Source organism: Lissotriton helveticus, chromosome 2_1, assembly GCF_964261635.1.
Source record: "Lissotriton helveticus chromosome 2_1, aLisHel1.1, whole genome shotgun sequence".
Lineage (NCBI taxonomy): Eukaryota > Metazoa > Chordata > Amphibia > Caudata > Salamandridae > Lissotriton > Lissotriton helveticus.
The window spans coordinates 788,363,153-788,390,777 of NC_136059.1; the positions used below are offsets into that span (position 1 = coordinate 788,363,153).

Consider the following 27,625-nt stretch of genomic DNA (forward strand, 5'->3'; position numbering starts at 1 on the left):
GAACTTTAAAAGTGATCTGTTCATTGGTTACATTTTCTCCTTTAACCTTAGGGCTCTTGGGGTGCAATGCCACTGCTCACGGGGTGAGAGTTGTCGGTCTAGTTAACAACTGGACCCAGAGCCGTAGGTGCATCAACCCACTGATCTGTCTCCTTGTATTTGGAACCTCTGACCCATATGTTGTACACAACACACATCTCTGCGGCAGGTGCATTTACCCACTAAGATGTCGACTGTGATTAGAACATGGGGCCTGCAAGCTACACACAGATCTGTGTAGGAGTATTTAGTATTTAAAGTCACTAAACTCTAAAGACTTGGAACAACAGAGCTGTTAATGAACTGCAGAGCTCCGCAATAGGCACATTAACCCAACGAGTTACCTGATTCAATTTCTAACCTGCAGCCTACAAAGCCTATTCATTCACGTTTCAGCTACATGCCCTAACATTCTCGATATCTCCTTCTTTGACCCTCTTCTCAGGTTTGAGTTAATTTGTGTCTGGTGATTAGTAATGGGGGAGATCACTCTTGTCAAAAAACTGGGACAGCAACACAGTTAAAGCACTTTCACCCTAAAACTGGCTGATAGTATTCTAGGCATTTCAAACATGGTAACAGTTTTGAATTTTTAAAGATGTATATGGCATGTTCCTTCCCTTTTTCATTCAGTGGCGGCTCAATGAGGCCTCATATGACAGTTCACAGCATTCTGAATTCCAACAAGCAAGCAATGGTGAGCACTGTAAGGTGCTTGAGGACAGTGTGAAGCTGGCACTGGTGGGCAGAGATGAGCTGGCTCTCATGGGCAGCGTGTGTGAAGGTGGCATTGGTGGATAGTGTGAGGTGTCAGAAACAGTGGACACTGTAAAAGTTAGCACAGGTGAGCTCTCTCTTCCACACTCCATCTTGCTGTCTGTTACTTTTTTCTGCCACACTCTCAACATCTGTGTGACCCACAGTGTAATAAACTCCCTAAAAAATCCAACACCCAGCGATTTCTTAAATGATACATAATTCAATTGTATTGCTTCATTAACCTTCCTGCTTCCTTAAGATTGCTTGAACAAGCATCATTTGTCCACTCTTTTTTCAAAATTACCCTCCCGTAGGTTGTTTGGGCTCGCTCGCTACACTCGCTCGCCATAGTGCGGTACAACCATAATTTTACGGCTCACCACTTTCAAATGTCACCAGCCGCCACTGTTACGGGAAGATGTCTTTTGTTGCAAAGACATTTCTGCGAAGTTGGTTTTCAACCATGCAATCCAGTTTACGTCATATAAAATGTGAAAAAAATTCAACAAATCCAGTGGAAATAGCAGTCATATGTGGCAATTTTTAACGCTGAGGTGACTGGTCAAGTTGAGTTATTTAACAAAGTAGTAAAGGAGTTAATACAATCAGCACTGAAATCATGGTTGTGTTGGAGGAAAACACTACATGCAACATTGCTATCGTATAGGATAACTCCCAACATTGTGTCTGGCAGATCACCTTTTGAACTGTTAAACAGCTGGAAGCCAACAACGAAATTGGTGAGGAAACAGAATTTCGTAGATGTGGAAATGAAGGAAAAAGTTAAAAAAAAACATTACAAATTATGGATGAAACAACAAATTGTTAGAGGGGGGACTGTAAAGACGAAGGCTGCCAAAAGTTAATGTGGAATAGATGGTGAGGGTTAGGAAACCTGGAGAAGTTGCCAAAGGTAGAGCATGTTAGCCCTGAACCAACCTCAAAGGGCGATGCAAGTAATGAAGGCAGCTGCGATGGTGCGAGATGGTTGAGTCCGGCATTTCAGAAGGATCCCAAAGTGTCACGGTACTGACAATTTGATGATTGAGATGAAGGAGAAGCTGCAGGAGCCGGAGAATAAAAATCTATTTTTGGACATTAATGATCAGAAATTTGAGGATCCAGTTGGTTTTATCTGGGTGATCCATCTAATATTGGTGGTCATCCAGGGCGAACCGGGAAATCTGTGGGAGTGTCTCGTTCATGTGATTCAGTGAATAATTTCATATACTGAGACATGTTTTTTTGTTAAGTCTTTTAGAGTTTTATATAGCGCAAACTCGACCCGAAGATATCAGGTATCAGACCGCTTTACATGAGCACCAGTTTCGTTACAGATGGACACAAACGGATGCAATCAATACCTGATAGATATAAACATTAAGTGTAAGGTTGAGGACTGTAGTGTAGATTTGTTGTGTGTGTGGACTATTTTAATGTCTATTTTGCCGGTCTTAGTGTTATAGTAGGCAATGTTGATGGTTGTGTTATGGGGAAGATATGTTGTACATGAATGGCAAGAATGTGTGGTGTGTGGCAAAATGTTGGTATATGTATGTGTTTGAACTGAACGGCAGCTGCCAGCACACTTTGCCTCCTGATTTTTCTTGCTCTTTGTGTGTTCCTGTTCTTAACAAGCTGCTTTCAATTACTTAGAGCCCCTGATATTAGTTGTAAAACAGAACTTAACATAACTCTTAATGCTTCAACAAACTTGGGGCCTGATGCACAAATCCATTCTGCGGTTGCAAAGCCAGTGATTCACAAGTTCACAGGGGTTGCCACCCAAAAATGGGGGTTTAAACCTTACTAAATACACTTTGTGATTTGTTAAGATGTTACTAAATTGCAAAACGGATTTAGAAAGGCACAACAAATGGTATAACAAATTGATATTCGGAAGGGGAGTGCTTAGGGCATCCCTTCTAAATACCAATTCGGAATGGTATGTATCAATGTTTAGCAACTGTAATCTGGCCGCAAAACATTGAAAAGTTACGAACTCCTGAGTTAGAGTGGTAACACATTCAAATATGGAATGATGAAAAACACATTCAAAATGAAAATGCAAAAAAACACGGTTGCCAGAGGGGCTGGCAATGATCCAGGGAACCACTGCAACTTTTTTAAATGCAGCCCATTTTCTTTGAGAATTACTTTATTAAACTGCAATCACGGAAATGGTGGCCTGCTGATCTTTGGAAGTCACCATCCCTGTGATAACATCAAATCGTAGTGAGTCACAATTTGAGACCTATCTCATGAATATTGATGAGGTAGGTCAGACTGCGACCCACTATAATTTGGAATTTTGTTAGACAACCTATTAGTACATAGATCACTTCACAATTTCTTTTCCATTCAAAGTAAGTCAGTGCGCAGTTTACAACCAGTTCTTTTTTAATGGAAATGTTGTACATCAGGCCCTTAGTGTGCATAGATGAGACATTATTGTAATTTTTCTTAAGCATCACCGTCACACCTGAACCAAGAAGTATGTGTTTATTTAGGAGGGCAAAGGGAATACACTCTCTATCTTCCCCCTTGTCACTCTGCCTTCTTGACGGACTCTGGTTTGGATGGGTTTTGCATTGTGGTGGATTCATTTGCTCTTGAAGATGAATGAATGAATGAAAGTAGCCTTGTAGAGCGCAACTTTACCCGAAGGCGTCAAGGCGCTAGTGATGGAAAAAGCTGAATGAGTGGAAAAAGACAGGTGCCAGTTAAGGGTACGCTTCCCTGAAAAGCCAGGTCTTCAAGGCCTTCCGAAACAGAGAGTGAGAGGGCTGCTCCCTAAGTCCAGCAGGAAGGGTGTTCCACATCCTCGGAGCAAGTGAGGAGAAAGCACGCCCGCCCCATCTTGCCTTAAGGATTCTGGGAACTACGAGCAAGTTTTTGTTAGCTGAGCGAAGGACCCTACTAGGGACATAGTGAGACACAAGAGGCCTAATGTCTTCTGCCCCGAGCCCATGCAGGGCGAGATGGGTAAGGCACATGGTCTTGAAGTCAATCCTGGCTTGCATAGGAAGCCAATGCAGGTCTTTCCTAATGGCTGAGCCTGATGAGCGCCTAGGGGCATCCACAACAAACCTTGCAGCCGCATTTTGCAGGATTTGGAGACGCTGGACAAGATGTTTGGAGATTCCCTGGTAGAGTACATTACAGTAGTCCAGGCGGGAGGCTATGAGGGCTACTGTGACCTGTTTGCGGGCTTCGATTGACAGGTAATGTACAATTTTCCTCAGGACTCGCAAAACCCCGCAGCAGGTTGAGGCCGTCCTGCTGACTTGTTTATCAAAGGAAAGCGAGGAATCAAAGATGATGCCCAGATTCCGAGCTGACTGAGTAGGTGTGGGGCAAGTGCCAAGGGCAGAAGGCCACCAGTCTGCCGACCAGATCTCCTGCTTTCCTCCAAAGATGATCACCTCCGTTTTCTCCCCATTAAGTTTGAGATAGTTTCTTACCATCCATTCCGCTACTGCCTTCATGCAAGCTTTGAAATTTAGGGCAGTAGTATCGGCGGACTGTGAGATGGAGACCATGATCTGCGTGTCGTCAGCATAGTATACGACTTCCAGACCAAAGGATCTGATAAGCCTGGCAAGCGGTGTTACATATATGTTAAAGAGTGTGGGGCTCAGGGACGAGCCCTGGGGAACCCCACACTGCACAGGCTTAACGGGGGAAAGATGGTCACCCAACTTGACCCTTTGTTCGCGCTGAGTCAAAAAAGATGTTAAAAGACTCAGCGCTGGTCCATCCACTCCAATTTCCTGCAGACGCCCGGCCAGAATGGTAGGAGACAGAGTGTCGAAGGCGGCGGTCAGGTCGAGCAGGACCAGTAAAGTAGTCTGGCCACTGTCGACCTTCGCACGTATGGAGTTAGCGACAACTGTCAGGGCAGACTCGGTGCTGTGGGCCTTACGAAAACCATGTTGGGACGAGTCGAGAAGGCTAGAGTGATCTAAAAAAGCACAGAGATGGGAATTTAAATGAGTTTCCAATATTTTAGCAGGGGCAGGAAGCAAGGAGATTGGGCGAAAATGTTTAAGAACTCCTGGATCTAAGGTAGGTTTCTTAAGAAGGGGCTTGACGATGGCCAATTTCCAAGGCTTCGGGTAAACTCCCTCGAGGATGGCCTGATTGATCACCTCTAGGAAAGGAGGGAGTAGGGTATCCCTGCATTGTTTAAAAAATTTAAGAGGGCAAGGGTCAAGAGGGGATCCTGACTTCAGGCTGTCCAGAAGCAGATTCATTCGTTCTAAGGTAAGTAAGGGGAAGTCAGAAAGATAACCGCCCTGTGGTTCAATGGAGATTGCGGTTGGTAAAAAGGTCTCCAAGTCAGAGGGGGGCCCCTAGGTCATGGTTGAGAGTTTCTAGGCCTGCATAAATGTTGGAAATCTTCTCGTGGAAGTAGGTAGAGATTTGATCACAAAGGTTCTGTGAGGTCTCAATAGGATCGGGTGATTGAAGGGCACACAGAGAGTCCACAATCTTGAATAGCTCCCGAGGGGAGTTGAGGGAAGACATGGAAGGGAGTCTTTCTTGCCCTTCTCCAAACATTCACAAAGGATACTGCTTTTATTAACCACTCCATGACTCTCTTGGGTCTGATCCTGTAGACAAAATGATCTTCCCTCTGGCCAACACTCTTCCACAAATCTCTTTGCTTCGTTTGGGATCGTCCCAACCAAACTGATGCTACGTTTAAGTACAGTTAGCCTACGTGATGCTCAGTATTCATTTGCAGTGATACCTTATCAGCTAAACAGTGTCCAAAATAACATGGTCCCATGATGGTATGGAATGGCATTGCACATAGCCTTCCACAATGGTCGCCAGGTGCAATGGTTCTTTTTTTCTTTTTTTGTAAGCAGTGGTCACTTACGTCATCATCTTCTTTACGTCTGGAGTTTGAGAGATCATGCTTTCTCCATTACCACAGATTATTCCAGCAACTATTGTCTATAGAGTTTTTTGTGTATTACATCTCCTCTGCTTGACACTACACCCTACATTTCAGTTCAGGATGTTGCCATCTTTGATTACCCACTGGAGTCCCCATTTTAGAGAAATATTTAAATATCTTACACTTAGAAATAAAGCTGAAAATACCAATCCTAATAAACTAAGAGATGGGTACACCCGGGGCTCTAATTGTTAGCACCGCAAAGTGAGTTCTAATGTACTTTAGGCAAATGGATAGTTATAAAACAGTCTTCATGCAGAATAATGAAACTGGACAGAGGAAGACAAGTAAAAGATGTTCTGAATGATCACTGCTGGTGCTCATAACAGGTTGGGAAGCATGGTATAAGAGAACTATGTATTGTTTTACTCTGTTTTACCATATACAGCTGGCTGTGATCTTCAGTTGGTTGTCCCAGAGAAGAACATACGAACACAGGAACAATTAATTCAAAATTCATGCTACTAAGTCATATGGCATGAGCTCTGCGGCTCTGTAGAGGAGTTCCAGTCCGATGAAGGACGCTCTACGAGAACCAATATGCTTGCTTGGTCATTCACCGCTAAAATTAAAACCTTTGCACGTTGAATATTTAAATGATACTTTAATGCTCATAATATGCTCCATGGCTACTGATAAACATATGTAATCAAACAATAAGTGCCCTGCTTACCGTCTAAGCACATTTGTGAGCTCTGCTGCGAGCTCACTATCGTTGTAAGTTCTTATATCTGCGAGAGTCACCGATGGTGAGGTGCCATCCACGGATTCCTGAGACAAAAAAGGATCAAAATGTTAGCTCCAAAAACTGCCCTTTAGCTTTACACATTTCTATGGGGTACAATCTAAAGCATCAGTAAAATCAGGCACTGGCATTGTGTAGAAAATAAACAAATCCAAAAATCCAAAGTAACACAACACCCCTTTGATCAAACTATACCCAAAAGCTCATTTATTACTGAGCTGCCCGATTATTTAAGGTAATAGCACACCAAAGTATTATGCAGTCGGTGAAAAGTCAATATTTGTTTTGGTGGCTTTATTTTAGGGTATTTATTAAGTGCATCATTCATCCTAGATGGCTCTCTGATACCTATTCAGATAATCCTGGTTATGAAAGAATCAGAACTAGTTATTCAATAAACAGGTTTTAAGGTTTTTGCAGTGAGGTTTCCATTTTAGTGTTAACAGATGATCATCACATATGCCTTTGTCAGCCAGAATAGTAATTGTAGTTTGCATTGGTACGAGAGGACCTCAACCACTGTGAGTGAATATCAATGTTTGAGATTAACTAAAAGCAGCCCTACTTGATATCTTCCAGTTGGTCACCATATTCATACTGATTCTCAATCTCTTTATCACTCTAATGCATCACTTTTCTCTCTGTCTGCAAAGGTTTGTGAAGGTTGCCAGATAGCAGCCTTGCACAACTGCAAGTATTATTATTTCATGAAGAACTCATCAGAGGTTGCCACCCTGGACTCCTCAAGTGGAAGAAGGTCCACTTCAGGTGAATATAAGCAATTGTAATTAACCTAAATGTATAAACAACAAACACAGCAACAAAAAGGCTAAACCCCTTAAGTGTTGATGGTTCCCAAGCCCAACTTCTCTACCGCCATCAGCCCAACTCTGTCACACAAGGCCCCATGCCATTCTTTTGAAACTTGAGGCACACTGCTCTAAAGACTTCATAACTTTTCTCTCAAAAACACTGAGGAAAACTGTGTGCCTTTTGTCCACCAAAAGATGGAAATTGTAAAGGTACCCATGGTTTGTGGTTTCCCACCAAGGTATCGGAGGAAATAGTCAAACTGTGGCAATTATGTTTTTTCAAACAAATGGCCCCAACAAAATGTTTCCTGGCTTAGATTGCCTTCTTCCCATCGTTTCAGAAATAGTCAGATTGTAAAAAATAAAAAAAAACAATTCTTACAACACAGTTTTTGCAATTTTAAAAAATGGTGGTCAATATATTGTATTTTTGCGAATCCTGTCTACTTGCAAAGATTGAGGGACAGAGATTTAAAATCCATGGGTGAATCCAGACAGAAAGCTATGCATTTCTGAAAGCTAGACAAAATAGAATTGCACACAAAAAAACATGATATCCCACACGAACCGCAGCTTAAAACAAGTTTTCAGTGTGTACCAACTATGCATCACTCCATATAGAAATATCTTGTAACAAATAGGTTTGAAGAAAATCAATGCATTCTTTTAATGTACCTATTATTCTTAGTTTGCGGATGTGGGTTATTTGTACCACACAATTTTTGATTACTCAGAATGTGAGGCTATTTTAACTGCATTTTTTTAATGTGTTTTTGTGCATACTGATTTACAACTTGAAGACAAAAACATAGAGGAATTCAATAGATAATAACAAACGTCTGACCATTTTGTGTTTCCATATTTCTCACAACAGAATTGGTGATCTGCATGTGTGGAAGTACCCATCACATGCGACAGCGAAGGCCCAAAAATGTGACCATGTGAAGTGAGGTATATGATGTTTGTATAAGACAGACTTTTGCAGTCATTGGTGCCTGCTGTGTTTGGGCCTGAGGCCTGCCTGCACCCAAAGATACCTACCAACCCCAAACATTTCTGACGACTAGACCAACCAAGGGAATCAAAGGTGGTGTGGCTCCCTTGAACCCCACTGCTTTTCCTTACCCAGGATGCTCAGCAAACGTCAAACATCTGATTAGGTCACATAATTTACTCACATTTCTGTGACAAAAACTTCGGTAATCTGTGGGGAGCAACAAACATCCTAGCACCCAGCATTTCTAAATTTCTCCAAATAAAAGTGACACCCCACTTCTGTCGGCGGGCCTATTGCTCAGGACAGGCAGCGCCCCAAAACAAACAGTTGAAACTTCAAGATTATTGCTTTCAATTACAATAATTCGTGGGATGTGGGTAACCCTGATATTTGAGCCTGGGGCTGACCAGCAACCAGGGAAACCCCCCAACCAAACCTCTGTTCCATTTGAATTCACTCTTCCAATAACTAGGGGAAAAGCATATTATGGGGAAACCTCCTCAATTAAAGTAAAGATGAGAAGCGGTTTAATCCAATGCTGGAGACAATAAAGGATTGACAACAGCGTGAAAAAAGCTCTAAGAAGCTCAAATCACAGTGAAGCATATCCGACCAAGTAGTAAAATATGCAGACAGTCTGCTAATGGCAATACTTATAACTATGTAAATTGGTACTTAGAGAATTTAAGTGAACTGGATCTGTGCCTAGCACTCGAGAGATAATGAAGTCCTCTCTTAAAGCTGTTCTTTCAATATTTAAAGCATTCATTTATATGCATTACAGAGATATGTATTTCATAAATTCATTAAGACCTGCCCTGAGGACAATAGGATTAGCAAAAAAATATGCCTAAGATTGTAAACGTTTGCTGCCTCAAAAATTGCGTTAATGAAACAACAGTGCATTCTACAAATCCCAGGCAACTTGACATCAAGGGTAAAAGACTCCAGAAATGAAATAACTACTTTTCAGAACAGCGCGTCTAACGCGGTATTCAGATTATGGAATGGTGATAAGAGCGCCCTTACCCAACGTAGTGGCAAAAAGTTATCAGTCTCGGAAATGTGAAAGGCTGATTCAACCCTGCACATATTGTTTTTGTTTATGAGGTCGCTGGGTCTATAACACATTTTGACTAGTTATCTGTCTACGGGCCTTATTATGAGTTTGATGGTCCAATGGACCGCAAAACTCAAGGTACCGCCGCACTGTTGGTCTGACCACCTTATAACAAGTAGGGGGGATTGGACCGCTGCTGCCACCAGGAATCCGCAATCCCTGGCGGTGTTGTCGCGGTCTTGTGAGCGCAAAAGGCTTGGCGGGGGCCCTGTGGCCCTGCCAAGCATATTACGAGTTTTCTCTCCGCCACGGTTTTCATGGTGGTAAGCCGGTCATGAAAACTGTGGCAGAAAGGAAACAAGGGGAGCCCTACGGGCCTCTGTTGCCTCTGCACCAGGGGATGCATGCAGGGGGGCTTCTGCATGCACCCCCAGTTCCTGCCGGGCATGGACATTCACAGTCCATGCCCTAGAGGAACTTGCTTTTGTATTCCCATTGTGGTGCCTTTCATATAGGTACCGCCGTGAGACCGGCAAAGAACCACATGCCAGTGACGAAAAATGTGATCTGACGAGTGGTGCGCATGTGTTTGGTGGTGCGGGCGGTCCCGCCAAACTAATAATTAGGCTCATATGTGTTCTTTGTCTATGCTGGCTGATCGCATCGGATGGATGAACCATCAAAGGCAGATGACAAGCTCACCAGAGCAGTGACTCCCTCGACCCTAATGGTATTGGTTTTGAGATCATTCCTTTGTTATAAAGATGCAAGTCACTCTGGTCCTTGCACCCTGGTGTGAGCAGGCTTACCGACCACTGATGTGCTGGCAGGCTTTGGATAAAACAGAGAATTGGAACATAGCTGTGGATGGAGATCTTTCTCTCCAGCCTCTGAATCTGAGCTGCCAGGCCTTGGCAGGAGGCTGGCTTCTTGGTTGAGGTACGCAGAGGGTGGCATTGAAGTCTCCACCCTAAGTACTCAGTGGTCACTTTTGATTCCAATGAGGTTCGCAGATAATCAAATCTAAAGACACCTGCCATGTTCAAATTGTTGGATAACCTGTAGGTGCTGCCTACAGCAAAGAAGAACTCGAATCTCTATCGTAGTATAGTCAGGGCCTCTCATGAGATGCCATGTTTTGGGCAGCACAGGGACGCCTTCTGCTGGAACCTTTAATGAGAGGACGTTAATGTAATTCGGTGGGTTATTGTGCCATCTGTAGACCTCGATGTGCAATCAGTAGATTACAATTCGAAACCAAGCCACAACTAGGAATATTATCCTTTCAAGACTTGCTTTAATGAGCTTAGCACTAAGAGTACTTTCTTTTAAGTACTAAGTAACAATTCAGTTTGTCCTGTGCACTTTTCTAAACGAGCACTATGGTGTGCAATAGAGAGTAAGTAAGGGTCAGACTTGAATGTCTCTTAGAGCCTGGGGTTGTGATGGTTAGTATAAAACAGGGTGTCCAATCTAGGTCACAAAGGGGCAGGATCAATGCCAGATTTTCTGGATACGTCCTGACTGTTGAAATAAGTGCATCTCTTATCTGATGTTTAAGCCTAGGGTTCTCCGCCTGTCACTCAGCGCAGTGCCGTAGCGTGGAGGAGGCCACAAAGGTGGATGCCCCGGGCGCAAAATTCTTAGGTGCATTTTTAGGGGTGCAAAATTTTAATAGGGGCCAAAATTTTAAAAGAAAGTGGAAGGATACTTGTCTTGCCCCGGGCGCTGGCAACCCATGCTACGTTGCTTCAGCGATCTGATGCCGCCGATTAGTTTTGTGCTTTTATAATAACCATGAAATGAAGATTTATTGTAAGTAAACATATTTTATGCACACTTCCTCACAATCTGCCCCTCTTGCGCCTATGACGGACAGCCCTGGCATAGACTGATCACCACTAGCGTCAGGGCGTAAGCCGCAATGGTGACCAGAACTCGTCCACTATGAGGAATAAATTCACAAAATCGACATCAGAATCTAAGAATTATAGAAGCAGAGAGGAGAGTCTGGAGGGAGAACCTAGAAGAAGAATGGAGACGAAGAATGGAGACAAAAAATGTGGGCTCCTCCCCTGAAGCCCAGGGACACTTACTCAAAGTGATACAGAGGGTAATCAAAGGAAAGCCGCTGTGCGGACACGCAGGTAAGTGGGAAGCCATCACTCCTGACTGACAGCGCTCAACAATCCCCAAAGATGCCATCAGTCACTGAGGACAGAGTGAAAGGATGCAGTGAGAGCTCCTCGTACCATTAAACATATTAATGCAGGCCCGTGGATGTATCCTCAGCGGAGGAGAACCCCTCCCCCTCCCACCAGTGGGTGCACCAGTGAGACAGCAAGACACAAAGGACGGACAACAAGCGCGCGCGCTCCCCGCGAGGCTGACCTTTCCCTGCTTGTCCTTGCTGCCGCTGCTGCTGGTGGAGCTGAGCGACCTCATTCTCTGCTCCTTCTGCTCCTCCACCTCGGACTTGAGGTGCTCGATGTGCACGAGGTAGGCCTGCTCCTGGGCCTCGCGCGTGCTGAGCTTCAGCTCCAGCGCCTTCTTCTCTTTCTCCAGCAGGTACAGCTGCGCCTTCAGCTCTGCCATCTCCTCCTGTTCGGGAAACAGAGAAGAAAGAGCCCAGGGAAAGGCATCATCTGTCTGCACGGAGCAAAGGGGACTCTGCCACATCAAACCACACCTGGCCGCCCGCCAACACCGGCGCGGCAATTTCATTTACAAAAGCATCTTTAATTTGGACAGGAATACGGCAGCCTGCCTCGCAGCATCCCTCCCAGATCCCCTAAACAAGATTTATTTGTGTCTGACAAGCAGCGGGAGGAACACTGCGTCGGCAGCAAGGTGATCTCACGAGGAACATTGCAAACAGTGTTTCTACATTTTAACTATGCGCTGGTAATTCACAAGCAAATTACCATGTTTGAAAACAGATGTGGGAGACCGGAATCCTAGGGGTGCAACACAGCTGGCAAATGCTTAACACTGGCTTACTGAAATGTCAGGGACACTCTCCGAACCCTAAAAAGGAGCCACGTTGTGCTAAGTAGAGGACTCCATAAAACACAGGTACTGACTGCAGGAGAAAATAAGCACTAGAAAAGTCCATACATCTATAGCTTTGTGTTTATAATGAACATTTTCACACTCGGTTTCATACTCCTGCTGCCTACAAAAGGTGAGCTCGCTGCTCGATTCCGTAGGCACTTACCATAAGGTTATACCTAGCTGTAATTTTCTGTGCAAAACTCTACACGAATGGTAAAAGCATGTGCAAACTAGCCCAATTACTACCTTCACACAGGTGTGATTGAACTGGGGGAAAACACCTCCCACTAGCTGGTGCAAATGTCATATGCACTAGGGGCACAGGTGCCGACTGTTATCTTCCACTTGTAAACAAACCAGTTTGTGTTGAGCAAAAAGCTGTACTGTTTTTGTGTATGATCATGATTGCATAGGCAACGTTGTTCATTACCCCTAGGTCCCTCCTATCCTCGTCCCATTCATAAACAAAGTGAGATAATCCTATCCTATCTCATCAACAGAAAAAAAGAACAAAGGAATGCTGGCTCTACCTCAGCCCCTCCCCCTGGGAGTACATAAACGTATCTATCCCAGCATTGCCTCTGTTCTTTTTTACTGTCTTCCGATAGAATGGGACGAAGCAGGAGCTGGGGAGCTCCTGGGTTACTAGCGTTTTTTCACTGCCGGGCAGTGGAAACGTTGTGGGCCTTATCTCCTTCCCTGCTGGGACTTGGAAGGAGTTGGGTGGATTTCTTCCTGCTGGCTCTGTTATTACCCTTCTTGGATTTTCTGTGCTGTTGTGGCAGGGGAATCCGGTCTGTGCCTCCCGGGTTGCCAGGCATGTTGGGAGGCGCAGCGTCGATCCACCTCGTCGTGGTGCTTCCCGGATAGGCTTCGCTTCCGGGTCTCGTGGTCTGACTTCCAGGTGGGACCGGAAGTCAGGCGCAGGGTTGCAGGTCTGAAGCGGGAGCTGAGGTATTTAATTGATCGGCGTGTGTAAGTCTCCATAGCCTTTTTTCTTCTTCTTTGGAATCACTATTTACCAGTCTTGTGGGCTGATGATTCTCCTGTGATCGGGCAGGTCAGGCTGGTTTTGTGCCCCGCATGCCGATCTTGTGGATGGCCTGATTGCTCTTGCTGGAGTTTGCAAGAGCCATTCCTGCCTCTGGCGGTTGGGTTCACTTGGTGTGTTCCTGTCTTGCCGGGTTCGGTCCTGCTGTTATTACCCCTCCTAGACTTTCTGGCACAGGGTCAGGACTGGTTGGTGCCTTATTGAGGGTCCTCCTCGGGTTACAAGAGCTGATTGGAGCCTGGAGGCATTTGGATCTCTGTCATGGGGAAGTGTTCCAGGAATAACACGCATGTGGAGGGCAACTCATCCTCCTCCTCTGAGTCTCCTTCTTCCCCATCTCTGGCGTGGTCTGAACGCCGCAGGGAGGGGGATGATGCTAGGATCAAGAGGTTGATTAAAGAAACTTTGCATGAGATGGGGGGGCACCGTTCCAAGGGCTCTCTTCCTGTTCATTCCTCTCATTCTTCTGATTCTGAGGAGGATTGGATTGGGGGAGTGGAACATAAGGGAAAATACATTGACAAGGAAATGGTGCCTGAATTGCTTAAGCATGTCAAATCCAACATGGGTTTTCCTGATGATGAAGCACCCAGCACATCTGGTGGTTCATTGCTGCAGCAGTTTCACAGTTCGGCTGCAGTCGATGTACCAGTCCATCCCTACATCCGTGAGGTTCTGAAGCTGGAATGGAAGGATTCTGATCGTATCATGCTTCCAAGGTTTATGGATAAACTTTACACACTTCAGGATATATCCAAGGAATTGCCAGACTCTCTTCCGATTTATTCCTTTGTGGTTAGTCTTGTGGGTCGTACTTTCTTAGCTGTGGATGCGGTGATTAAAGATCCTCTAGATAAAATGGTGAATGCTTCCCTTCAGAAAGTGTACTCTAGGTCTCATCTGGCCCTGCGGGCTGGCATTTATGGCACTTACGTTGCTTAGTCTCTGATCTCAGCTATCAAAGCTCTGTATCAGTCGATGGATGATGCATCTGACTGTTCTGGGCTTTTGGAGTACATCGACTGGCAGGTGGAGTTCCTCTCTGATGTGTCCTTCGATGTGGTGATGGCTTCAGCCCTTTCCGGTGCAGTTTGTGTGGCAGCCCGCCACAATCTGGTGTTGAAGGAATGGAAGACTGATTATCTATAGAAGGCTGCGACTGCCTTTTCAGGGAACTATGATGTTTAGGGAAGAATTGGAGGGCAAGTTGCATAAGCTGTTTAAGGATAAAAAGCACTCTTCTTCCTTTAAGCAGACCTCTGCTGTAGCGGTTTCTTCCAAACCTAAGTCTTTTTTTCACGCACCTTCTCGTAGGCAGTTTTCCAGGGGCCACAGGAGGTTATTTTCTAGTTGGGGTTGGAATCGGAAGGCTAAGTCTCCCCCTCTGAAACCTTGTTCCTGACTATATGGCTGCAGATCCTGGAATATTGGCCGGAGGTCGGATGCAGTTCTTTCTACTGGCCTGGCTGCAGTCCTGTTCCGATGCGTGGGTTCTGGACATTGTTCGTCAGGGTTATCGCATTGAATTTCCGGAGCCTCCTCCAGATTCAGGAATTTGTCCAACTCCTTGGCCATCCTGTCGGGCCAAGAGGTCTGAGCTGTTTCTGGGGGTCGAGTCTCTCTTGAAGAAGGGGGCAATTCAGGCAGTTCCTCCTCTGTAAGTGGGGAGGGGTTTTTACTCCCTGTTTTTTCTGGTTCCCAAAGTGACTGGGCGGTTCCGACTGGTCCTTGACCTGAAGGCTCTAAACAAGTTTGTGGTTCATCTGCCCTTCCGGATGGAGACTCTTCAGCAAGTGATCCCATCGGTTCTCCCGGCCATTTCTTGTGCACCCTTGTTGTCCAGGATGCTTACTATCATGTCCCGGTTCACCCCAGCTCTCGTCCCTACCTGCGGTTTTGCCTTCAGGGCCATCATTTTCAGGTTCTGCCTTTTGGACTGAGGTTAGCCCTGCTGGTGTTCACCAAGGTGATGGCACAGTTGGTGGCTTCCTTTAGGATGTCCTCGTTTACCCATACCTGGACGATTGGTTGGCGGATCAGGAAGCGGTGTGTTCTGCATTGCAAGCTCATGGGATTCTTCTGAACTTTCCAAAGTGTGAACTGGATCCCTCGCAGGACTTGACTTTCATCGGGGCATGCTTTCGCACCAATCTGAACAGGGTGTTCCTGCCTGTTTCTCGGGCAATGTCCTTGGGTTCATTTGCTCGGGAGGGGGGCTCTTTACCGGTCCGTCTCTGATTGTGGCTTCTAGGTTTCATGACGGCAACAGTGTTTGCAGTGGCTTGGACATGGTTTCATCTCAGGCCTCTGTGGCTGTATCTGTTGGCCCATTGGAATCCGTTGTCTCGCAATCTGGTCCTTCTGGTTCCGGTGTCTCCTTCAATCCTCCCTGCACTGGTGGACGTGTTAGACCATCTTTCTCAGGGTCTTCCGTTGCAGCCCTCTCCTCCGGCGGTCCTGACAACGGATGCCAGTGCTTTCCGGTGGGGGGCAACATTGGAGTCCAGGTCGCTTCAGGGTTGTTGGTACCTTCTGGAGGGATGGCGTCCTTCGAATTGGCGGGAGTCGACTGCGGTGTCCCGTGCTGTCATGGGTTTCCGCAGTCAGTTGTTGGGGTGCAATGTAGTGGTGCATTCAGATAACATGGTGTCGGTGGCCTACCTGAATCATCAATGGGGATCCAGGTCCAAGTCTCTGAATGCTGTAGTGATCTCCTTGTTTTGTTGGGTGGAGGAGCATCTGTTGCTTCTCTGGGCTGTTCATATTCGGGGTGTGGACAACGAGGTGGCGGATGCCTTCAGTGGTTATTTCCCCACCTCCCAGGAGTTGTCTCGGACTCCAGTGGATTTTCGGCTTGTGTGCAGGAAGTTTTCTTTTCCCTATCTCAACCTATTTGCTTCCCAGCACAATGCCCAGCCTCCCCGATTCTGCTCCCGGGTTCGTCAGGAAGGGTCTTGGGGGGTGAATGCACTGACCATTTCTTTGCCATCACGTCTGCTGTATGCTTTTCCTCCACTGGCACTGATCCCCCGATTTTTGGCTCACCTGTGCCGGTAGTCCTGGGAGGTGGTTGTGGTGGTTCCGTTGTGGCCTTGTCGGTCTTGGTTCCCCACTCTGAGGATGTTGGCAGGACAGGGTCCCTCGTTTCTCCCTTGCTTTCCATCTCCATTGTGATCATCTACGATGTTGTCTTTCCCGGGGCTGTCGGTGTGGAAGTTGAGAGGCAGGTGTGACGGCAGTGGCTCTGTGACAATCTCGTAAGCCGCCTACTTTGAAATCCTATGGGCATCATTGGGGGAATTTTCAGCGCTGGTGTGGGGCTCTGGATTTGTCCCCTCTGGATTGCTCTTTGCCAGAGGTACTGCACTTTCTCTAGGAGGGCTTTGAGAAGTGGATTTTGGTTTCCACTTTGCAGGCTCATTGGGCCGCAATTAAGGCTTTCCGTTCCCCTTGGGGGAATTTGTCAGATGTTGAGGATTTGGTCTCTTGCTTGCTGCAGTGTTTTTCTTTGTCACATCCTGTGGTGCGGCTATCCTTTCCCTTTTGGGATTTTCCCTTGGTGTTGGTGGCTCTGGTGGCCCTCCATTTGAGCCTATGTCTGAGGTGGACGCCAACTTTGTGACTTTGAAGGTGGTTTTTCTGGTGGCCATTACTTTGGCTAGGCGCCTTGGGGAGTTGAGGGCTCTGTTGGCTTGGGAGCCGTTTTTGTCCTTTTCAGACAATGGGGTGGTCCTCAGATTGGATTCAGCTTCTGTCCCCAAGGTGTCTTCGCAGTTCCATCGCTCCCAGGAATTGGTGTTGCTAGCTTTGTGCGCAGATCAGTAATCTGTCAATGTTCTTCCTTGTTCCCTGCTTGATGTCTGCAGGGCTCTGCGAGTCTATCTTGATAGTACACGTCCCTTTAGGAAGTCGGATTCCCTGTTTGTCTCTTTTGGGGTTGTCTCTTATGGGGAGAAGGCTTCTTGTTCTTCCACTGGTCGCTGGCTGAGGCAGCTCATTATGTTGGCTTACTCTCTTTTGGGTTCCCATCCTCCTACGGGGCTTCAGGGGCATTCTACCCGGGGGTGGGGGAGGGGCAGGGGGTAGGGAGGTGGCCTCATGGGCTGAGGTTCAGGGGGGAAATGGGGGGAGGTTCCCTGTCCGAGATCTGTAGGGTGGCTACTTGGGTGCCCTCTAATACTTTTGTGAGGCATTATCGGATCTAGAATTTGCTGGGGGATGATGCTAATTTCGGTTTGGAGGTACTGCGGAATGTGCGCTCCTGAATTTCTTGTTCTGTTTTTTCATTAAATCACTGGGTTTGCTGTCTGCTTAGTGAAAAGTCCTGCAAATGTTTTTTGTTAATGCCAAGCCAAGGATCCTCATGAAAGAACTCATTCTATGGATTATCCTGAAATACTCAGAATTGCATAATGGAATGGGAGGGGCTGTGGACCCCGTGGGTACTTAAGTCGTAAAATAAGCCTTGCTTCTCGGTATCCCTGTTACACTCCTATGAGAAATATACTTATACATGGTGTTTTCCACGGAATGAGCCGAGGTCTATCTTCAAAGGATATCCCTTCATGACGAAAAGCACAAACTTGAGAAGCAATGTTTGTGGGGAATATGTATACTGAACTACTTTGGTAGCACAGTTTGACTATTACTCCTGCTGCACTATAAACCGAATATGCTGTTTGCTGCTGTACGATATGAACTTGAGGTGGGACACATGTCATGGTTTGTAGTCTTGGAGTCACCCCCAGGAGGGCTCTGTATGCCATGTACCTACATCCATCAATCTTTCCAGTATCCAGGTCCACTGTTCCATCTGCAAACACCTGAATCATATTGAACAGCCTGTGCGTTGGCCCTACTGGATTTCCAGAGAACACGCATCATATGAGACATTCCGGATTCTTCTACAGGCCAACCAATTCCCCAATGCGATGACCCCTGCACACATGCAATTTTCACTTGAAATACCTTAACTCTCATTCATATTTGCAATGCTTTTCCATCAGGCCAGGCAAAAGGACAAGGGAAGTCTATGCGTGGTCCTCAAGGCTGCTGGTGAAGCTGGGTAAGGTTGGGAGCCAGTCGTGGCCGGTGTGACTCGCGGGAGGGTGGGTTGGTGGGGTGTTCGCGCGGGGAGGGTGGAGGGATTTAAAAATAAATAAAAACCTTACCAGGTCTCGCGCCACCTGCGCTTCTGGCCGGGTCCCGCGTTTTCCTGCTGCACCTGCTTTCCTGCTGTCCTGCTGTCCTGCCTCTGGCAGGTACAGGAAAAGGGCAGCCTCCCTCCCCTCCCCTAAGCCAATTACAACGCTGCAATCGCAGTGTTGTGATTGGTGAAGACGGCTCCCAGCCAGGCGCCTATGAGGTGGCCATTTTCTCTATATCTGCATCCGGTCTACATAGAGAAAATCCAGAGAGTGCATGACTGGTTTGTCAGGGCCCACAGCATTGGGCAAGCTACTCCTCCCCGACCCGCCCACCCACCTGCCCCCAACTGGAATACCCTTCTGCATACTCCACCCCGACCACCCGCCGGCCCCCAACCAGACACACCCTTCTGCTTTCTCGCAGTGCGAGATGCAGAAACATAAAATGGTATTTAAATTACCATTTTATGTTTCTTCTCCTCGCACTGCGAGAAAGCAGTGGGGGCAACGCTCCTCCACCCTAATGGAGGAGCCGCCCCTTTTGGGAGCTCCAATAACGCTTCCTCCAATAAAAGCAATGGGACCTCTTGGACAGGTTAACAGTGGAAGAGAGGCCCGCTTCGTGCCTAAGTGACTCACGGGGCTTGTTAAGGTCTCGCCTGAGCCAGCGCATGCGCTGTCTGGTGAAACATTTAGTGAGTGGGCTTTCAAAAGTCCGACCGGGTGGCATAGAGCGTGCGGTTACGCGCACAATGACGAGCAGAGGCACCATCTGGCTTTCTTCTCTCATCATGGAGCACACACATCGCACACCACTCGCCAGCCAGCTTTCACGCCACGTACACACGCGCAATCGCTTTTACTGTCGTGCCTTTTCAGTTTTGTGACGGCGTAGGCCACGCATGCACACACACGCGAGCGCTTTTACTTTCGCGCCTTTTCCAGTCTCCCCTTTGAATTTAATGACTCATAAAATGCCCCCTTCTGCCTTTCCCGTTCTCCCCCCTCCTCGCCGTCCAACCTAACTCTGCCCCCTCGGTTTCTCCTTTCCCGGCCCTCTTCACTGTTTCTCTCCCTGACTCTCCCCGCCCCCTCTACCTCTCTCTGTCAAGGCTCTCTTCCTTGCATCGTCTTCTTCTTCCCCTCCCCTCCTCTCGATGCCTCGCTGCGTTTTAATAATCCGTAAACTGGCCTCTTTCGTATGAATCTGAACAGTCTTTCACTGTCTGTAGCGCTAATCTGGAGTGCTGTGCCCGCTTCGGTCACTGGTCTGCCGTTCGCCTTGCCACTAGAAACCCTGTGCACATGCGCACTACTATACCATCGACGAGCCTATCATCACATGAGTCAGCCATTCAGATGAACAGGAGAGGAGTTCAACTTTATTCTTGGATACTCCTCGCTTGTGAGGGCCAGTTTGTGCTTTTCCCCACCCCCCAATTGTGTGTGCTCATTATACTGGCATCGGTGATTGACCAGTTCTTTTGCTCCCTTTGTGTGGTGGCCATGCCTCCCCTTCGTTAGTCTTGAGGACTTTGAACGTTTCTGATGATCTCAACTCATGCGTTGGCAGATGGAGTTAGTGGTACCGATTTTTCTACAAGGTGTGTTCAGTTGCTTGTCACCATGTCGTGGCAGTGCAGTCACCCATTACCTACCAAACTAAACCATGGACAACGTCATCGTGGCAGTAACCAGCTCTGCAGCTCCGAGTAAGGTGACAGCACCTAGCTGTACTGATCTGTAGACTGAGGCTGCCTTAGGGACAACCTTCGACTGGGGTTAAAAGCAAGTATAAACAGCACAGCTTCGACTCTTACCCTCTCAAGCGCAGTAAAGCTGTTCTCAAACAGCTCTCGGGACCTGGTTTGTTGTTGCTTCTTCCCATCTTTCTTTTATATTACCTCAAGTTATTGGGATTCAGACTCAACCATTGCTTTTGCATATGACACTTGAGCGCGGTTCTCTGTACTTGTAGTCTCATTCTTGGAGCAGTGTTTGATTTCAGGGTTTAATTTGACTAACATGTCCTGCGCAGCCACATGCTGGGACTGGAACAGCATGCTCCAGGAAGTTATACTGAACTTTGCAATTAAACCATTGCTGATGTGATAGGCAGTAAATCGTCCTTTCATCACCAACTCTGGAGTAGTCTTGACTGGAAAGGCGAAGAATATTTTTTTTAAAGCTTTTTCTAATCTGTTCTGAATTTTCTTGCACTTACTTCACCACATGGCTTCTCTGAACATTAAAAAAGGGATGTACTTAAGAACACTTATGGCTTCTGTCAGTTGTCACATGAAAGTCCTCCACTCACATGTTTTTTTCAAAAATCCGACCCTAATTTTTCCCCAAAACAAGTCTTTTTTTGATCCCTGGGTACTGTGCTTTGAGTGTCAATGACGTATACAACAAGCATTGGCATAGCCAATAGGTCTTGCCTTTGGGACCTTATAAGTGTTTAGCCATGCAACAGTTGATGTTGTTGCACCAAGGATATTGTGCTGCATGACAAAATACTTATAAGGTCCCAAAAGCGAGACCTATTGGCTATGCCAATGCTTGTTCTGCCCTTGAGTTTAGACTGGCCAACAGCACAATGAAAGAAAGTACAACCAGGTGAATAGTATGGAGAGGATCAGCACAATGAGCAGGTTTTGGTACAGTTCCTGTTCCGAGACTGGGATAAACATATACAGGAAGAGTATTTTTTTTTGGGAGCAAAGCTCCTTCTCCCTTCCTCTCTGCACGAGCCTGTTACAGTGAGTTCTCGCTAGGAAAGCAGCAACTCATTGAGTTGTCGGCCTGTCAGTCAATGTCAATGAAATCTTCCTAAATCAGTTATTCAGTCAGCCTCGGTGTCCTCAAAGACCAAAGTTGCAGACTGCAACCGGATACCTCCTCAGAGACTTGTACAAACCTAGCAGTTCCTCTTTTAAAGGGCAGTCCTCCACCCTGCTCTCCTAAGAAGACAGTTTGCATCCAGTGCTGCAGGTGGAGTGATACTGGGATTCAGGCGGGTTAAGGGCCCACTGTACCCCAATTAGTCGGCGTTTTGTTTTTTATCTCAAAACCAAGATATGGGGGAATGGGTTGCAATTTCCTTGCTTGCTTAGGGCCCATGGCACCCTTGCTACGTCACTGGCTAAATGGAAATGCAACGGCAGCCTCACTGGACCACAGAATAACTGCGGCTGATCAGTCAATCACTGCAGAAAAAATGCCAGCAACAGCCCCACACATCCGTCCCTGGGTTGGTGGGTCACAGGTACTCACTACCATAACCTGGAGCAATCTCCTGCAGCTGATTTGGTTCTGAGTGCTGGTGCAGACCTAAGACAGTGGAAAGAGTAGTTTTGTTTCATTGAACAGACACAGATGATACACTGGCATTAAGGAGAATCATTCAAGCTTTTGGGATCTCAGACAACACGGAAGCGAAGACACAATATTGACACCGGTAACATCTAAGGCCCGGGGCTTATGGATAAATCAGTCCATCATCTCTGTTGGTCCCATTGAAGGTATAGTCACTCCAGAGAGACAGCAGAGGTACAAATGGTCAAACCCACAGGACTAGCTGCATCCGCTCAGACCATGTAGTAAAAGTAGCTCAACAGACACAAGATAGGGGTGGTCAAGCAATTGTTCAGGCAAAAGTGCGCGTAATAATAATAAGGAATCATGTGGGTCGTATAAGTGTGTAACGTAACAGTGATCAGCAGTCCTTAAGTTTGTACCAGGAGATGCTGGTAAGGGCACTGGACAGACCTCCTTAATGTAGTATGGACTTTTATTTGCAAGTGCTGAAAAGATATGGTAGAACTGCAATTGTATTGGTAAATCGAAAGTGTAATTCATATTAGCTTTGTGTATTGTATGCATGAAAAAACACGCACATAGATAAACTATAAAGTATAAGATTTAAGTGTATGTATACATTAATGGCATAACTACTGATAGGCACCCTGGGGAATGTGGTGAAGGGCCGGCCCCTGAGACTCCCTACCTTACACAAATGCAGATCTTGGGTTGAATGGGACCTACCTTGCAGGGTGGGGGCCCGCTGCGCCGTGGATGCCCCTTGGCACCACACCGACTTGTGTTACGCCTCTGGTATACATCTTTTTGGAAAACTATGTACAGACTAATTAAACAGGTCCAGTTATTAGCTTTAGAAAAACGCCTTTCTGTTGACCAGCGATCTCCACTATAACTAAAGATTTATTATTAAAAATCATTGATTTTGAGTTTTTTTGTTTTCAATTATATCTCCTAACTACGTTTGCATTATACATGGGAATTTACAAAATATCTTTGCATGTATTTTTTCCATGCATACTTCCTGAATTGTGCTATTAATGTGGGCTCAGAATAAGCCACCAATGCAGTAAATGACAGCACATCATGTGCCATTGTGCCCCCGTCATCGAAGATGTCTTTTCCAAAGCGAGGCATACACGCTGGCGACGAGGCAGGTTTCATCGCTAGACACATTACTCCTGGTGATGCAGTGCGTGCCATCAATCGACCGCTCCTAACTCACTTGGGCGCAGACTTTTCATTTGTGATTGTGATTGATTCTCCTGGTTCCCCACTAATCAGAGTAAAACCCTTATAGATCCAGAACACAGTTTCCTACTAATCCCATAGGGAGAAACAGATCAGCGCAGTGAGAAACCCTCGCCAAGCGCTCTATTTCAGAGAACAATTACTAGGCCAATGACAGTGAGCGGGGGCCGGGGGAGCATTTGTGGAAGGAGTGGTGATGGCAGAGGCATGTGGGGAATTTATTTACGATTCAGCTAAAATTCGCACAACTATCGGCACACCTCAATCGTATGGATTTGTGCAATCGTCATCATTTGGGAGTGCAAAATCCCGATTATGTCTGACAAAACTTGAATTTCTCAGGAATAACTGGACTTCTTCACACAAAGTCAAACTAGCATCGCATACTTTTAAGCGTCAGCAAATCTCACAGTGGTGGGTTGCAGATCTTTTAGGGTGTAGACACCTGCGAAAGGATGTGAACACTCACAATATTACAGCTTTAGAGATATTCACAAAACGTCTCATGAAATCAGTTGCAAATGTACTCATGTCAAATATAAGAAAAACGTTTGCAGAGTGTGAAAATCTAGTCAACCCCTCCACCCCCTCAGAATTTGTGGAGTGTGAGGCAAGGGGTGTCTCCAAGTTGAACCATGTCTCCCGCAGTGGAACAAAAAACATTAGCATGCTCCATGAGCACAATAACAGCCACCCATTTGCAAACATACACTTGCTTCATTTTTTTTATGAATGATTTTTTTTAAGAAATGTTTTTACTGGCATTTTCAACACAGTACACCAATAAAGGAGAACAGGAGACCAGTAACTCCAGCCAATTATACACCAATGAACAATTTTCACCAAATGAACCCCAACTAACCGCCCCCCCCCAGCATTGCCCAGACAGTCGGCATCATTCATTACACACGTATATCATGCATAGGTATCTATCTACACTACCCATAGTGTCAACGGATGATCAGAACACAGATGTCAGTACATGTCCCATGCACAATATCGTTCTCCGTATACTGCACCTGATATCCCTCATACTGCTGTACTACTCTCCCCCCACCCCGACAGCAGCCCCCCACCCACGTGTGACCAGAAGGTCCATACCCGCAAGAAACTGAAAAACTCACATGCTACTGATACCCAAGTGTATTAGACTTGCAAGTTCAATTGAGAACTAGCCCATAGCAGTGGAGCGTATCCACCCTGACTTAAGTAGAAGTACAGCCTGGCGCACTTCCTCCTTCCTGAAACGCCGCTTTCTGGCGGTAGTGCGCCAGGCTGTACTTCTACTCAAGTCAGCGTGGATACTCTCCACTGCTATGGGCTAGTTCTTAATTGAACTTGGAAAGAAGAGTTCGCCACACTCACCACCTCATTTATAACAACTGATATTGACACACAACAGGACAGAGACCTCATAGACCTCCTGCTAACAGCAGCCGCCAAAATTGTACTCACCAATTGGAAGGACACCTCCAAAGCCACCTTCAAGGGGTGGCTCAACTTGGTGACATACCTGAGAGGAGCCGACATCACAGCCCTGCAGAACTCCCCACGGAGAAATCCCAACAGAGGTATGTGGGCATCCTTGGACAAGTTCCTGGACCCCTACGAACCCCCATGAAAGGGCTCTTCAGAAACACTCAAAGAGCCTAGCACCACACCACTTCCTGAGCAGGACACCCTCCCCCCTTATTCCCCTCTCTCTTTTCTTTTCTATTCTGCTTCTTTTTCTCTCAGAGTAGGTGGCTAGACGTGGGGGCTGGTCAATCATACAAGGTGCTGCAGCTCGCCCATTCAGACAGCTACCCCCAACATATTTCGTCAAGGATTATATTTTAAATGTTGTGTGTGTTATAGATAAAAGGCAGGCACGAGCAGGCATATGTACTCAAAGGGTAAAGTGTACTAGCTACATCTAAGCCACATGTGCTGTCACCCCCGTATGGACAATGCTATGGTGATTATATGTGATTTGTTAAATGTAAATTTAAAAAAATCCAATAAAAATTATTTTAAAAAAAAAATGTTATATCTTTTTTCTATGGCTATTATACCACTCGCTACTTGAAATCCTATTGGACATTGAATTACGCTACAAAATTGTACCAGCTCCACCTGGACTTTCCGTTTGAAAACCTGAACAGACACCATATGCTATTTTTAGCTCCAGTCTATTGTGGCAACCGGGTTACAACATACTGGATGATCTGTTTCCCTAGATTGATATTGCCCTGAAGAAGTCCTATGTAAAAAGTATGAAACACGTTGGCTGATGGTTGTTGGAATAATGAAAAAGAAAAACATTATACATCTTACATAAGCAGCGACTCATTTAATTGGTTAGGATTCTTTAATATTTATACATATTTCTTTATGGGCTCTTTTTGCTGACAAGTTGTGGTGCTGTTCCAACCTAGTTTGTTTGTTCTGTATCCCCAGGACAGGGGAGGTGCTTCTTGACAGGGGGCACATTTGGTAATCCGCACACAAAATTGTCAGACTTGTATATTACATTGGAAATGTACGGTACGGGTGCTGCACTTTCCTTTATGGTCCACTGTCCACTTCTCGAGTTTCTGACACCCAACTGTAGTGAGAATTATTCAGCAGAAGGACACCCAAATGCTAGTGTCAAGAGATGCTGGTTATATAGTGTTAGAAATAGGATTATTTGGAGGGGGGCAATAAACCCACTCTGAGTAGGTCAAAAAGACAGTTCTAAGAAACTTTTTACTCAACCCCTGGTAACTATGACACAAGCAACAGGCAACACCAGAGAAATGCATGCTAATTTCAATCAGTACCAACAATCTTAAAGCAAATAACTGTTTTTCCCAAACCAATTTATAAAAATAGAGAAAGTTTATTTACCAATAAGATACCAAGATCATCAAAATAGGTTTAGGAGAACAGAGGATAGGATTTTTTACCGTTTTAATGCAAAAAAGCAACTATAAAAAGTCAAGCACTATAGAAAAATAACAGTTCTGGGTAGAATGGGCCCAAGGTGCAATTTGAGGCTGACCGCAATGAACTGGAGGTGAGAGGCACCAAGCAGTCCCAGTCCAAGGTTTTCCCTTCATACTTAAGTCTCTGACTGTTGGGAATGCCTTTTCCGGTCTGTCCTGCAGCCCTGAGGTCCTAAGGGCAGGTGTTTTGGCACCAGGTCTCTCTCCAGCTAGGTATCATGCACAGTGCGCACTAGAGGCCTATCACCATCTGTGACTGTCTGTGCACAGTGAGGGGAAGGGGATGGCGAGCCACAGCGGCCTGCACTCAGAATGAGCGCTGAGTGTACCTGCCCGATCCAATCCTGGTGCTGCTCTCAGCAAGGGAATAGTGTCTGGATTGGCCAGAACTTGCAGCACTAACGGCATTTACACAACTAGTCTAGGCAGCAGGTTCTCACTCACTGGGAGACAGAGTGGCAGTGTCTGAACAGAGGCCGCTGAGCAGAGCTATAAACAGCACCAGAGCCAGAGAGAGTTTTGGGGACATGACTGTAAAGGTAATCACCGGCCACGGGCATTCTTTCTTTTTGGGCCATCACCCCCACCCCGCACACTTCTCTTTGAACGGATAGTGTGTACAGCGCTATTGCTCAGTGGGTGTTGCCAGCCGCCACTGTAAACCTACAATTCCTTGCTCTATTCCACGCCGCCACACCTGTTCCATGAGCAAAAGCGGCAGTGACTTCCTGTCCCTTTGTTGGGTCTCAACCCCCTTGTTGGGTCTCGACCCCCTTTCCCCACCTTGCTCGCTCCTGCTTCCCTTCCTTGGTGAAGCGTGTGCTGTTATTATAGGGTGTCCAGGGCCAACCGCAGTCATATCTCCTAGAAGCTGAACTATTACTAGGCGTCTTGATAATACATACTGTTACCAACACAACAAGCTGGATGAAATGCTGAACCCGCCCTACCGAGGTTGTGAGCAGTGGGTACTCATCTCAGCAAGGATGGCCTGCGAAGCCTGATGAGAAAGTGACGTTAAATGACACCTCCGGGCCCACAGAACCATTCAGAGAGGTATGAAAGGCCCAGAGACAATCAGGGGCGCTACTGCCCTCAGAGCCAGGACAGGCTGCTGGACTTCTGATGTGTGTGGTGATGGGAGGGAGAATGCTCCCAAGTCAATGATTAATGCCGCTTCCGATGTATCTCGGAGCACCCCTGCTGGTTCCCACCCCTCACTGAGGACCCCAGCGGATGCACAGTGCCTGACAGGGCCAATGGTGAACCAGGCTCTCCCCATGTCACATCCACCAGGCCCAGCCGCCCTCCGAGGGCCCCGGAAGATGTACAGTGCCTGACAGGGCCAATGGCGAACCAGGTTAGCCCCATGTCACCCCCACCAGGCCCAGCCACCCCTATGGGCCCCGGAGGATGTACAGTGCCTGACAGGGCCAACGGTGAACCAAGTT

The 27,625-nt window shown here is 46.5% G+C and overlaps 1 protein-coding gene across 3 annotated transcripts in view; it reads right to left on the reverse strand.

The window, feature by feature from the left end:
• The window catches only part of MCC (MCC regulator of Wnt signaling pathway), a 1,512,525-nt gene that overhangs the window by 126,130 nt on the left and 1,358,770 nt on the right, over positions 1-27,625 (reverse strand). For 2 of the 3 annotated variants that reach the window (XM_078675515.1, XM_078675517.1), the window contains 2 exons: positions 11,773-11,982; positions 6,441-6,538 (listed from right to left, as the gene is read on the reverse strand). In XM_078675515.1, the coding sequence (XP_078531641.1) occupies positions 6,441-6,538; positions 11,773-11,982 (308 nt within the window). The remainder of the gene's footprint in view (positions 1-6,440; positions 6,539-11,772; positions 11,983-27,625) is intronic. The other variant, XM_078675516.1, reaches the window with a different exon arrangement.